Genomic DNA, 14,567 nt, shown 5'->3' on the forward strand with positions numbered 1-14,567 from the left:
GCCATGAGATGTAACATTAACGTTTGCTTGATGCCGTGGCTCTCTGCTTGTAGAAAAAAAAAAACTTCTATCTACAAAAGTTATTTTAAACAGTGACTCATTAGGACACCACCGTAAAACTTGCTTTACGACGAGAAGGTTATCCTTCTTTTTCTTTGTAACTTCGTTGATCTCCGGCTCTCCGGTCTCCAGCAACGATAAGCAACTCCAGTTTAAATCTTCCCCTTTTTCTTCTCCCCTAATGAACGTGGCTCGCAAGGATTTGTGGTACATAGCGCCAATTACTGTACAGGAGGGACTTAGCAGTCAATAGGCTTCACTGATTTAAAAATGCAACTGGCTCCTTCCGACAAGACGTGCGGTTCCGCGATATGTCAATCATCTGGGGTGGCACCTGGGGGGTCCAATCAGTTTTCAAGGGGGTCCAGTGCTACCCCGGCCTCCCCTCTAGCGCCGCCCCTGCATATGTTTAATAGTGAAATATTGTATACATACCGTATAAATATTATTTGTGTGACCCACCCATAATGTGTCACATTTTTGTGTAGATTTATTCATTTTATTTTGTGGTTTGAATTCGTTTTGAAGCTGTCATCCCACATTTGTCGATATTCACCTTGGTCAGCAGGGGGCAGTAGAGCGTTTCTTCCTAATTGAATGGTATTACCTGCAGACCGGAAGTGTCTCGTCATTCTGATGAGAGCCACCAGTCTGTGAACAACTGAAACGTTTTATGTGCTTTTTCCTCCTGTTTAACAGGTTAGTTCTGGTGAATCAACTCACTGAGTGGTATCTATATGGTCATTATAATTTTAAGTACACGTTCTGATGGTGGAGCCTAATTCTAAAGTGTTTGCAAGGTGTAGTTAGTGTTTGTGAATGAATCCAGTGCCGAGCACAGTAGTATGGCTGCAGTAATCAATACAAAATGGCGACGTGAGTGCGCAATGTTTGTATAGGAACTTATGATCCTAATTCAGACTCCCAAATTAGAGTTCCCGTTTTCTTATTGATTTTGTAATATATTTTGTATAATGTGTGTGTTCTGAAAAAGGTTTTACATGCTATTTTATTGTGTTTGGACATGGTTATATAAGTTAAGCTCTCAGGAATGGTCAATGAACATTTCAAGAACAGTAACTTGATGCTGCTATTACAAGAAGAACAATATGAAGAAAAGTAAAGTGCTTAAATGAATGTTGCTAAAAAGTGCATTAGGGCCACGTTAATTCCTCATCCAGGCAGTGTACGATGTGCTTCCAAGCCCATCTAACCTGCACACATGGGGCATAGCAGAGACACCAGCATGCCCATTGTGTTCCAAGTGAGGAACCCTGGAACACATCCTCAGCTGCTGCACCAGGGCACTTGGAGATGGACGGTACCGCTGGAGGCATGACCAAGTCCTTAAGACCATTGCTGAAACCATCAGCGCAGGACTTGTTTGGGCGAAGCAGTTCCGACCCTCCAAGAAAATCATCGCCTTTGCCAGAGCTGCCAGAAGAACTTCTGCGGGCATTCTAACCTCTGCAAGAGACTGGCAGCTGTTGGTGGAGCTTGAACATCAGCTGAAGTTCCCCAGCCACATTGCAGTCACCATCCTGCGACCAGACATTGTCCTTGTGTCTGAGTCCACCAAGCAGGTAGTAGTGCTGCTGGAGCTGACCGTCCCATGGGAAGACCGCCTGGAAGAAGCCTTTGAGAGGAAGCTCTCCAAGTACGCGGGACTGGTCAGTGACTGTCAGCAGGCTGGCTGGAGAGTGAGGTGCCTCCCAGTTGAGGTTGGATGTAGGGGTTTTGCAGCCCGCTCCTTGACCAGAGCCTTCAGCACTTTGGGCATCGAGGGAGAGAGAAGGAGGAGAGCCATCCGCAGTACCACCGATGCGGCAGAGAGGGCCTCAAGATGGCTGTGGTTCAAAAGGGGAGAGCCATGGAGTCATGGTAGCTAGCTAGCCATCTGGACACAAGCTGGGGTCTGATCAGCCCCGGCTGGGTCACCTGGAGGAGGGTGTATGATGTTGAAAGACCCGAAACACCCGATGATTCCAGGCACATCACAGAAGATGTGTCCAGAGGCATCAGTAGATGTATGTACACAGCGAAGGTAAATATTCCTGAGAAAGACAAGACAGTAAAATAAGGTCTAATTGGGCACTATATTGTATGTTTTGGAGTGATGATGTGGATATGTGAAAATATATGGGAACAAGGCATACATTATTGTTATGGTAATTATAACTCCAGTGATACAGTAACAGTTTAATGATAGTTTATTGAGTGTTTTGATGAAAATAGAGGTAAAGATAAAGTAAAATACATTGACATGATAATACAAAGTGATAAAAGATATGGGAAATGAAGTGATTTGTGGATTTGTAATTTCTTTTAATAAATTCTGATGAGATCGACCAGTCTGTGAACAACTGAAACATTTTATGTGCTTTTTCCTCCTGTTTAACAGGACATTTTTATCTGACTGCTTGTCCTGGCTACTTGGGACCTGCAACAGATATTTGGGAGCTTGTCCGGGATCGGCAACACCATTGATGTTTTGACGGTTGCTGATCCAGTGATACCTATGAACCCGAAGGCCATAGTGACTGCACGTTACTGAAGTGAGGTGGCGTGTCTGCGGTGCGGCTACAGAGCAGAGGTGGTGTGTCTACAGTGCGGCTACAGCGACGAGGTGGCGTGACTGCAGGAGAACTACAGTGCAGAGGTGGCGTGACTGCAGTGCGACTTCAGTACAGCGGTGACGTGCGACCATAGAGCCAAAGCAACTACAGGGGCTGCAGTGCAACTACAGTGACTCAGTGCTACTACAGAGGCTATGTGAAGTGGCTGCAAAGCGACGGCAAAAGCAAGGTGTCATCACTGCAGCTAAGGCCATGCCTGAAGGACGCAAAGAACTCCTATGAAGTATCAAAAAGCAACTATACCATCTCTCAGGCACCGAAGCCTATTAGCTTGCGATGTCCATCGGAATTGATCATCCAGGCACAGATGAGTTGAGCTCAGCCAATGAGGAAAGCTGCATCGACCATATCCTTTCCTTTATGCAATCTGATGATCTGTTTAATTCTAATGATGAGGGTATTGGTCGTTTGATGATATTGAATGATGTAATATTGAAGGCTATCAAAAAACGTGATTGTTTTGAATTACCTGTTTTTGTTTCAAATGATGAGCCATCTTGTTCAAATGCACCACCCACACACTCAGGTGACACTACATATCACAGTACACACACCCACACAACAACACCAGATATGAAGCAACTACAAGCCATGTATGAAGAACTAGGTAGGAAGTTACAGGAATGTGTGACTCCCAACACATCTTCTGGCCTGACAACCACAACTAACGCACACCTGAACAACAATGATGCAAATGACCCCCTAATGACTTTAAGAACACCAGCACAAGATGGAAACCAGCCAAGTCACCATAGTGATATCGAACCCACACCACGCCAAACTCCCGAGAGGTTGGTCTCCCTACAAGATCTTGCTTATCTCCAGCGAAAAGAGTTCAGGATACATGGGGGCCAAATAAGTGACACAACATCTGATGTCAGCTACAACAGCTTATGCAAACAAACAGATGAAGGTCTCAGAGAGAAACACACTGAGGGGGAGGTCATTAGAGGGGTGCTCCGTGCAATCAAACCTGGCAACTTCAGGGATATGTTGACAAACAAAGACGACTTGACTGTCACAGAACTCAAAAGCTTCCTCCAGTCACACCTAGGTGAAAAGGGATGCACAGAGCTCTTTCAGGACTTGATGTGTGCCAAGCAACATGAAAATGAGACACCACAGCAATTCTTGTATAGAATGATTGGCCTCAAACAAAAGATTATGTTCACTACTAAACAGACAAGCTCAGTAGTAAAGTATGATACCTCTACAATACAGTGCATATTCTTGAACACAATATGTCAGGGAATAGGAGAGAAGTATGATGATGTCAAACGTGAGCTCAAGCCTCTCCTTGCTGACCCAACAGTATCTGATGAAGCTTTGCTGCGACAGGTGATAAAGACCACCACAGAGGAAAGTGAGAGAAAGCGCCGATTTGGTCGCAGCTCTGCCCGTAAAGTAAGTCAGGCCCATAGCACCCAGGCTGAACCTGAGGAGAAAGGTAAGAGTGAGGTAAAAGTCAACATGGTCAATAAAGATGACACAGTACATAGACTTAGCTCCCAGGTTGAAGCATTGACCCAGGCAATGGATACCCTGAAACAGCTGGTCACGCAGGCTCATGCACCAGACCAACGCTGTGCACCAACACCTTACTGTGACCCTGACAAGCCCAGAACTCAGAGAAAGACACAGAGACCCTATGGCTGCACACAATGTGTTGCACAGTCCAATCCAAATTGCAACCACTGCTTTGCATGCGGAGAACAAGGCCATCATGCAATTGGGTGTTTGAAGAAACTGAAACCGTCGGGAAACGAGGCGCGGTCAAGACAGAGGGACAACCTTTGACCGCTCCTGCACCCATGTCCCAACCCCAAACAGGCCCAAAACCAAAGCCAGCTAAGATCAGTGATGCAAACACAATACAATCCCATATTACATCACAGCCATGCAAGCTAGTAGCCCCACTCATTGGCCGCAAATCCCTGCTGAAATGTAGTATGGGTGGCTACGCTGTCACTGTCCTGCTGGACACAGGTAGTATGGGTGGCTACGCTGTCACTGTCCTGCTGGACACAGGAGCTAATGTGAGCCTCATTGACCGCACATGGAAAAACAAATATCTGCCTGGCCAAGATATTCGACCTCTCTGTGAGGTACTGGATAGAGAGCTGAATGTTTCGGCAGTCACAGGTGATGAGGTGTCTTACGACGGATGGGTTGAAGTGGTGGTAAACCTGCAAGGCAATGATGATCCAGACTTATCCATCCGTGTACCCTTCCTAGTGAGTTGCCTGAAACTAGACAGACCATTAGTTGGTTTTAATTTAATCCAAAAACTCATTAAGAGCAATGAAGGCCGGCCTAAACTCATGTCCATTCTGTCTAACCTCCTTGCAGGTGCCATGGAGATTGATGATGTTAGTGCTGGGGCCATAGTGAGTTTTATTCGGACTCAGAACTCCCCAAAAGAGGAACATGCTACTGTAAAAGTGGGTTTCAAAGAGGTCACAATTTGTTCAGGTCAGGTAGTTTACGTTAAGTGCAGGGTTCCAGTCAAGATTAACCCCTCAGAGTCATTTGTGTTGTTTGAACCCAACCTTGACAGTGTACAGCTGGAGTCATTGAGCATTGGAGCAGGCCTAATGGAGATTCACCAGACTGATAGGTGTTTCATTAAGGTGCCCATGTCAAACCACTCCCAACATTATGTGACCTTGCCAAGCTTTACAGTCCTAGGCAGCATTGAGTCCATTGACAAAGTCATAGAGACAGACAGTCCCCACAGTGACCCTAAAAGTATTCAGGTTAATACTGCTGACTCCTCATCTCCTCCCAGCTCTAATCAGGCCCCAACCACTGCAGACCTGTGGCACCCACCAGTGGATGTCAGTCATCTGACAGATGATCAACAAGAGGAGGTGAAACAAATGTTGATGGAGGAACCAGGAGCTTTTGCTCGCAATGAGGGTGACATTGGGGACATCCCAAGCCTCCATATGACCATAAGTCTGAAAGATGACATTCCAGTCCAAAAAACATATTCATCCATTCCCAAACCACTATATTAAGAGGTCAAACAATACATCCAAGAGCTGCTTGCAAAAGGATGGATTGTCAAGTCAAAATCACCCTTTGCAGCACCTGTTGTCTGTGTCAGAAAATGTGATGGATCTCTGAGACTGTGTATTGATTACAGGCAGTTGAACCAGAAAACAGTGCCAGATCGCCACCCACTACCTCGCATCCAGGATCTCTTGGACACCCTGGGCGGCCACAGCTGGTTCACCATTCTTGACCAAGGCAAAGCCTATCATCAGGGCTACTTAGCTGAAGGATCCCGCCACATGACAGCCTTCATATCGCCTTGGGGTCTACATGAGTGGCTGAGAATACCGTTTGGTCTCAGCAATGCCCCTGCTGCTTTCCAACGCAGCATGGAGGAGATGCTTGTCACCTTGCCTGATGACTGCTGTATTCCTTACCTTGATGACATTCTCTGCTACTCCAAGTCCTTTGCTGATCATGTCGATGCAGTGCGTCGTGTCCTGAGAGCCCTGCAACGTCATGGAGTCAAGCTGCGACCCACAAAATGTGAGTTGTTCAAGCCAGAGGTCAGATATGTGGGGAGGTTGGTGTCAGCTAATGGAGTGAGAATAGACCCAAAAGACATCGAGGCTGTAATGTCGCTGAGGGAGAAAAGACCCACTACGGTGGGGGATGTCCGAAAACTGCTATGTTTTCTGAGTTACTTTAGAATGTACATTCAAGATTTCTCCCGCATCGCTAAGCCAATATATGGGCTGCTACAAGTGAAAGTAAATCCTGATGCAACACAGGGGAAAACAAAGAAAGGTAAAGGGGCACAGTTACCTTCAAAGACCCCCATTCAGTGGACTGCTTGTCACCAGACCATCCTTGAGCAGCTCATTGACATCTTGTCACACCCACCTACACTAGGGTACCCTGACTTTGAACTTCCCTTTACACTACACACAGACGCCTGTCAGCAGGGACTCGGTGCAGTCTTGTACCAGCGACAGAGTGGAAAGCTGAAGGTCATCGCATATGGTTGAAGGACATTGACCCCCGCTGAAAAGAACTATAGCCTTCACTCTGGAAATCTGGAGTTCTTAGCCTTAAAGTGGGCGGTATGTGAAAAATTCAGGGATTATCTGTTTTATGCCCCATCCTTCACAGTGTATACAGATAATAATCCACTGACATACGTGATGAGTACTGCAAAGCTAAATGCCACAGGCTACAGATGGGTTGGAGAGCTTGCTGACTTCAGATTCAACCTAAAGTACAGGCCTGGAGAAGTCAATGTGGATGCTGACACACTCTCTTGTCTCCCACTGGACATAAACAGTTATGTTGAGGAGTGTACTGAAGAGCTCGACAGAGATGCAATACGTGCTACTTGGGAAGGAAGTGAGGCTATAAAAAGGTATGACATTGCCTATGTTGCTTCTCTTAACCTGGCCCAAAGTTCAGAGTCTCAAGTTAAGTACTCGATTACTGTAACGTATTATTTTTGGGACTCCCATGTCTAGCATTAAAAGATTACAGTTGGTACAAAATGGGGCTGCTAGACTTTTGACAAGAACAAGAAAGTTTGATCACATTACGCCTGTACTGGCTCACCTGCACTGGCTTCCTGTGCACTTAAGATGTGACTTTAAGGTTTTACTACTTACGTATAAAATACTACACGGTCTAGCTCCATCCTATCTTGCCGATTGTATTGTACCATATGTCCCGGCAAGAAATCTGCGTTCAAAAGACTCCGGCTTATTAGTGATTCCTAGAGCCCAAAAAAAGTCTGCGGGCTATAGAGCGTTTTCCGTTCGGGCTCCAGTACTCTGGAATGCCCTCCCGGTAACAGTTCGAGATGCTACCTCAGTAGAAGCATTTGAGTCGCACCTTAAAACTCATCTGTATACTCTAGCCTTTAAATAGACCTCCTTTTTAGACCAGTTGATCTGCCGCTTCTTTTCTTTTTTCTCCTATGTCCCCCCCTCCCTTGTGGAGGGGGTCCGATCCGATGACCATGGATGAAGTACTGGCTGTCCAGAGTCGAGACCCAGGATGGACCGCTCGTCGGGACCCAGGATGGACCGCTCGCCTGTGTATCGGTTGGGGACATCTCTACGCTGCTGATCCGCCTCCACTTGGGATGGTTTCCTGTGGACGGGACTCTCGCTGCTGTCTTGGATCCACCTTGAACTGAACTCTCGCAGCTGTGTTGGAGCCACTATGGATTGAACATTCACAGTATCATGTTAGACCCGCTCGACATCCATTGCTTTTGGTCCCCTAGACCACATCTGTGGTCCTCTCCAAGGTTTCTCATAGTCAGCATTGTCACTGGCGTCCCACTGGATGTGAATTCTCCTTGCCCACTGGGTGTGAGTTTTCCTTGCCCTTTTGTGGGTTCTTCCGAGGATGTCGTAGTCATAATGATTTGTGCAGTCCTTTGAGACATTTGTGATTTGGGGCTATATAAATAAACATTGATTGATTGATTGAAGTACCCAGTACCGACCATCAGCCAAAGTGAACTAATCAGAGCTCAGATGCAGGATGCAGCCATCAGTGAGATAATCAAGCTGAAACAGACAAAGACAGCACTGACAAATGAGGACAGGAGGAAAGGAGGTGGCCCTGTGAAAAGACTCATGCATGAGTGGGGTAAACTGTATATGAAATGTGGCTTTCTGTACAGGAGTGCAGGGGGACGACAGCAGCTTGTCCTACCTTCTGAATATCGGGCCCTTGTATTGAAGCATCTCCATGATGACATGACACATCTAGGATCAGAGAGAGTCATTGGACTGGCAAGAGATCGTTTTTATTGGCCCTTCATGAAAAAGGACATTGAGGCTTATGTCACAAAAAAGTGCCCCTGTATCAAGAAAAAGAAACCCGTGGTACATGACAGAGCACCAATGGGCAGTATCATGACCAGTGCACCTCTTGAGCTTGTATCTATCGATTACATGCACTTGGAGCAAAGTAAGGGTGGATACGAATACATCTTAGTAGTCATAGACCACTTCACCAGATTTGCCCAAGCATATCCAACACGAAACAAGACTGGCAGAACAGCTGCAGAGAAAATATTTAATGACTTTATCCCTCGCTTTGGTTTTTTTATCCAAATTGCACCATGATCAAGGCAGAGAGTTTGAGAACTCCCTGTTTAAGACCCTTCAGCAACTGTCTGGGGTGGGACACTCCAGGACAACCCCATACCATCCACAGGGAAACCCTGCCGAGAGATTCAATCAGACGTTGCTTCAGATGTTGAGAACACTGCAAGAGGAGAAAAAGAGCAACTGGAAGGATCATTTGCCACAGGTGGTGCACGCATACAACTGCACTAGACATGAGGCAACAGGTTTTTCACCCCACTACCTCATGTTTGGGCGCCACCCCCTCCTCCCCGTTGATCTACTCTTTGGTCTGTCCTCTGAAGAGGAGGGTGAAACACCCCAAGGGTATGCGGACAAATGGGCTGCGAGAATGAAAGAGGCCTACCGCATTGCATCCGAGAACAGTCAGCAGTCTAGTGCATGAGGAAAGAGACGGTATGACCTTCATGTGAAGGGGACCGTTCTACAGCCTGGTGACAGGGTTTTAATTCGCAACATAAGTGAGAAAGGAGGTCCAGGAAAGCTCAGGTCCTACTGGGAACAAACGGTAAACATTGTTAAGGAACAAATAAATGACAGCCCTGTTTACAAAGTGTCTCCAGAGACAGGTGGTGGCAAGGTCCATACTCTCCATAGGAATCTCCTCCACCTGGTAAATGACTTACCTGTGAGTGTGGCTGAAGAGTCAAAGAACCAAGCAGAGACTAAGGAAAGGCAGAGAAAGAGGAATAAGGTTGAAAGGAATGTAGAGAGAGAGATGTTCCAATGCAGTGCTTCATCTGACTCTGATGAAGATGGCCCAAGACCACAGTACTGGCTCAGAGTATCAAGGCCAGCAGAGTCACAAAGGTCAAATATGACAACCACCCATGTGCCTCAAAGAAACCCTGTTACTTCTCCATCTTTACATGAACAAGCAAGGCTGACCACACAAGCAGGAGAGCACAGACAGCCTCCTAGCTTCACAGCAGAGGAACCTGAACTGATGGAGCAAGAACAATCCAGTGAACATGAATATGAACCGAATGCTGAAAATGAACATTGCCAAGCCAGGTATGACACTAACCAAGACAGTCCTACATCCCCTCAGTGTGGTACAGTCAAGAGACCAGTGCGAGACAGGAGACCACCCAGGATACTGACTTACGAGTCTCTTGGTCAGCCATCCTACCAGTCAATTGGGTCAGTCAACAATATCGGACTTTGTGGGCCACAGACATTGCCAGCATGGGGAATACAATCAGGCCCAACACCACATTACCCACCCTATTCGACACTATACCCAACACTGCCATACACTGTTATGATGCCATACATTGTCCCTTCCTTTGCATACTAATATACAAGTTTTGATTTGAAAAAAAAAAAGTGTACTGAAAAGAGTATTTGGTTTTTGAATGCCGGGAGTCATTTTCTTTGTCGGGGAGCGTGTGACTCACCCATAATGTGTCACATTTTTGTGTTGATTTATTTATTTTATTTTGTGGTTTGAATTCGTTTTGAAGCTGTCATCCCACATGTGTCGATATTAATCTTGGTCAGCAGGGGGCAGTAGAGCGTTTCTTCCTAATTGAATGGTATTACCTGCAGACCGGAAGTGTCTCGTCATTCTGATGAGAGCGACCAGTCTGTGAACAACTGAAAAGTTTTATGTGCTTTTCCCTCCTGTTTAACAGGTTAGTTCTGGTGAATCAACTCACTGAATGGTATCTATATGGTCATTATAATTTTAAGTACACGTTCTGATGGTGTTTGCAAGGTGTAGTTAGTGTTTGTGAATGAATCCAGTGCCGAGCACAGTAGTATGGCTGCAGTAATCAATACAAAATGGCGACGTGAGTGCGCAATGTTTGTATAGGAACTTATGATCCTAATTCAGACTCCCAAATTAGAGCTCCCGTTGTTAAGATTGTATATATCCACGCTCTTACTCAGTGACTGTGTTAAAGAGGTAGGATGTTGTAGCGCATGTTTTCCCCTTGAGGGCGCTCTGGAACTGTGTAGTGTTTAACACAGAAGCAGTTGTGTGTTCAACAGAAGAAGAGAATAAAAGTCTCCTCGGTGAGAGAACGTTGATGTTCAAGACTCGTTGAAAGTGTCGTTCATGTGCACGCATAAAGAACTCTGTTAAGCTCAAACACCTTAACAGGTTATGGGCCCAGCAACCCAAATAACGCCAGGAACTGCAGCAACCCCAGGAACCGCAGTAATTCCAGGAACCGCAGTGATTCCAACCAACTCAAGCAAACAAGGCAAGGTAGCGTTGAGTCGACGCACGGACACAGAAGCCAAGGAAGTTTGCAGGTGTGGACTTGAGCTAACAGAGGATAACTACTTGACCAAGGATAAAGGTAATGCAAATGTGAAGTATTACACGGAGCATTAAAGGGACTTTAGCCAATGAAGTAGCGTGTACTCTCGAAGAAGAAGTAACCGCGGCAAAGTTTGAGCTAATTAGCATAGCACAGTGCTAAAGTGCGGAGCTTAAACAAAAATGGCGACTCGTACTACTGGAGCAGTATCCCCGCAACTGTACTTCGATGGATCCAAAAGCAAGTATGACCTTTGGGAAGCAAGGTTTTTGGGACACTTACATATTTTAAAGTTGAAAGACACTGTTCTAAATGAACCAGTTGGAGAAGAGCAAGCAGCAGCGGACAGAATAAAGAATCCAGACTGCTATGCAGAGCTCATAAGGTTGATCGATGATAAAAGCCTGTCTTTAATTAGACATGATGCTACATACGATGGAAGGAAAGCACTGAAAATGCTGAGGGAGCACTACTCAGGAAAAAGCAAGCCACGAATAATCAACCTGTACACGTCCTTGACAAAACTACGGAAAGTAGATAGAGAGTCGACTACGGACTACATTATCAGAGCAGAAAACCTGATTACAGCACTTCGTGATGCCGGTGAGACTCTCAGTGATAGTCTGATCATAGCCATGATTCTTGGAGGACTTCCTGACGCTTACAAGCCATTAGCTGTACATGTAACACAAAACGAAGACAATGTGACATTTACAGATTTCAAAAGGAGATTACGTATTTACGAAGAGTCAGAGAAAATTAGTACTGCTGAGCCAACAGACAATGTGATGAAAATGTTCACAAAACAGGATAGAAATATCCAGAAGACGTACACCAGCAGCACTCAAAGTAGAAGTGGAGATGAAGATCTGACATGTTTCAAATGTGGATTAAAAGGACACAGAGCAAGAAATTGTATCCGAAAAGTGTGGTGCAACTTTTGTAAGAGCAACACACACCAAGAAACCATATGCAAAAAGAAAGATAAACGAGACAATGTCAAAAAGGTTACTGATGAACATTCCAGTGATTACCTCTTCAAAGCAGCACAAGAAGAAAGTGAGTCAGCACCCAAAATAAAGATGAAAGGCATTATGGTGGATGCAGGAGCGACATCCCACATTGTAAATGATGTGAATAACTTTACAAGCTTTGACAACACTTTTCAGCCAGAGACTCATTCAGTGGAACTAGCTGATGGGACAAGATGCAGTGGAATGGCCCAAGGAAGAGGAACAGCTACGATACATCTAATGGATAGCAATGGACGACAGCACAGGGCACAACTACAAAACGCTCTGTACATGCCCTCCTATCCCCACAACATCTTTTCAGTGGCGAGAGCAGCCGACGGAGGAGCAACCATAACTTTCAAGAAAGGACAGAGCCACATGATCACTAAAGATGGTAACAGATTTAAAATACACGAACATGAGAAGCTGTATTATCTACCAACTGTTGATGCGAATGAAGATCAGTGTAAAGTTTGTCATGACGTACAAACATGGCACGAGATTCTAGGACACTGCAACTATGACGATGTAATCAAACTCCAAACTGTGGTCAAAGTTATGGTAATTAAGGGAAATGTTAAGCCGGATCAGATGTGTGACATATGTACAAAAGGCAAGTTTACCCAAACGAGAAATAGGGAGCTAGATGCTAAAGCAAATAAACCCCTGGAGTTAATCCATATAGACCTAGCAGGACCAATGAAAACTGAGAGCATAGAAGGACACAAATACGCACAATGTTTCACAGATGACTCTTCAGGTGCTGTATTAGTATATTTCCTTAAGTCAAAAAGTGATACAGTTACTGCAACAGAAAAGTTCTTAGCAGATGTAGCACCCTTTGGAGATGTAAAGTGTATACGTTCAGACAACGGCACTGAGTTTACAAACAGAGAGTTCCAAATGTTACTAACAAAGAACAAAATAAGACATGAGACGTCAGCGCCTTATTCGCCACACCAAAATGGCACAGCAGAGAGAGGATGGCGAACACTGTTTGACATGGCTAGATGCTTACTGATAGAAAGCAAACTACCAAACTATTTGTGGAACTATGCCATTCAAACAGCAGCTCATGTTAGAAACAGGTGTTACAATAGACGGATAAAGAAAACAGCATATGAGTTACTTTCAGGAAAAGTACCAAATGTGTCACAAATGCAAAAATTTGGGTCTACATGTTTTAGTTACAAACAAGAAAAAGGAAAACTAGACTCCAAAAGTGAACAGGGCATTTTCATAGGATATGATCAAAACAGCCCAGCATTCCTTGTATATTATCCAGAAATGGAAAAAGTCCAAAAGATCCGATTGGTGAAATTCGCAACCAAAACAAGTGTAGAGAGAGAGACACAAACTTTAGAGCCATACGCAGGACATGACATTGGAAACAGAGACAATGCAGTCTGTGACAGTGACCAGAAGGATGAGGATAGAGTTCAACCTGAAAACAAAACTGAGGATTTAAATGAGCAGGAAGATGTGGAACAGTCAGCGGCAAATGCCGAAACAGAAATCAGAAAGAATCCATTCAGAGTAAAACAAAAGCCATCTTATTTACAAGATTATGAGACTGATGATTCATTGGACAGATTACAAACATGCGTTGATTTCTGTTATCGAGCAGTTTGTGACATTCCAGAAACTTATCAGGAAGCCGTGTTATCATCCGAGTCAATGCACTGGAAAAACGCCATGAATGAGGAGATGAAGTCACTAGTGGAAAATGACACATTCCAGTTGACTGACTTACCACCAGGTAAGCGAGCTTTAAAAGCTAAGTGGGTTTATGCACTCAAAACAGACATAGATGGATCTAATAAATTTAAGGCAAGATTTGTTGCTAAAGGATACGACCAGAGAGCAGGAACTGATTACGACGAGACGTTTTCACCGACAGCTGACATGTTAAGTGTAAGAATTCTCATGCAGAAGGCGGCACAGGAGGACTTAATCTTACATCAGATGGACGTGAAGACCGCGTATCTACACGCACCCATCGACTGCGAAATCTATTTAGAACAACCACAAGGTTACGAGAAAAACTCTAACACTGGTGAAAAACTGGTATGTAAACTAAACAAATCATTGTATGGACTCAAACAGTCGGGCAGAAACTGGAATACAGTGCTACACACTCATTTATGTGAAAATGACTTTGTGCAAAATGATGCAGATCATTGTGTATATACAAGAGAGAAATATGGTCAAAAGGTAATTCTTATTATTTGGGTAGATGACCTTATTTTAGCTACCTCAAGTGAAAAATCAATGCAGGATGTAAAAAGAATGTTAACTCAGAGATTCAAAATGAAGGATTTGGGAACCCTAAAACATTTCTTAGGAATAGACTTTGAACAAACACATGGACTAGTCAAAATGTCACAAGACAGATATCTGAAAAAGGTTTTACAAAGGTTTGATATGGAAAATTGTAAA

The 14,567-nt window shown here is 44.7% G+C and overlaps 1 protein-coding gene across 1 annotated transcript; it reads left to right on the forward strand.

Annotated features, from left to right (window-relative positions):
• The first annotated feature begins 676 nt into the window (after positions 1–676).
• LOC133559251 (uncharacterized) lies at positions 677–14,269 on the forward strand. Its single transcript, XM_061910838.1, has 2 exons — positions 677–2,104; positions 2,462–14,269. The coding sequence occupies exon 2, from the start codon at positions 2,973–2,975 to the stop codon at positions 4,491–4,493; it is 1,521 nt and encodes a 506-aa protein (XP_061766822.1). The 5' UTR covers positions 677–2,104; positions 2,462–2,972; the 3' UTR covers positions 4,494–14,269.
• The last annotated feature ends 298 nt before the right edge of the window (positions 14,270–14,567 follow it).

Source organism: Nerophis ophidion, linkage group LG09 (genome assembly GCF_033978795.1).
Source record: "Nerophis ophidion isolate RoL-2023_Sa linkage group LG09, RoL_Noph_v1.0, whole genome shotgun sequence".
Classification (NCBI taxonomy): Eukaryota; Metazoa; Chordata; class Actinopteri; order Syngnathiformes; family Syngnathidae; genus Nerophis; species Nerophis ophidion.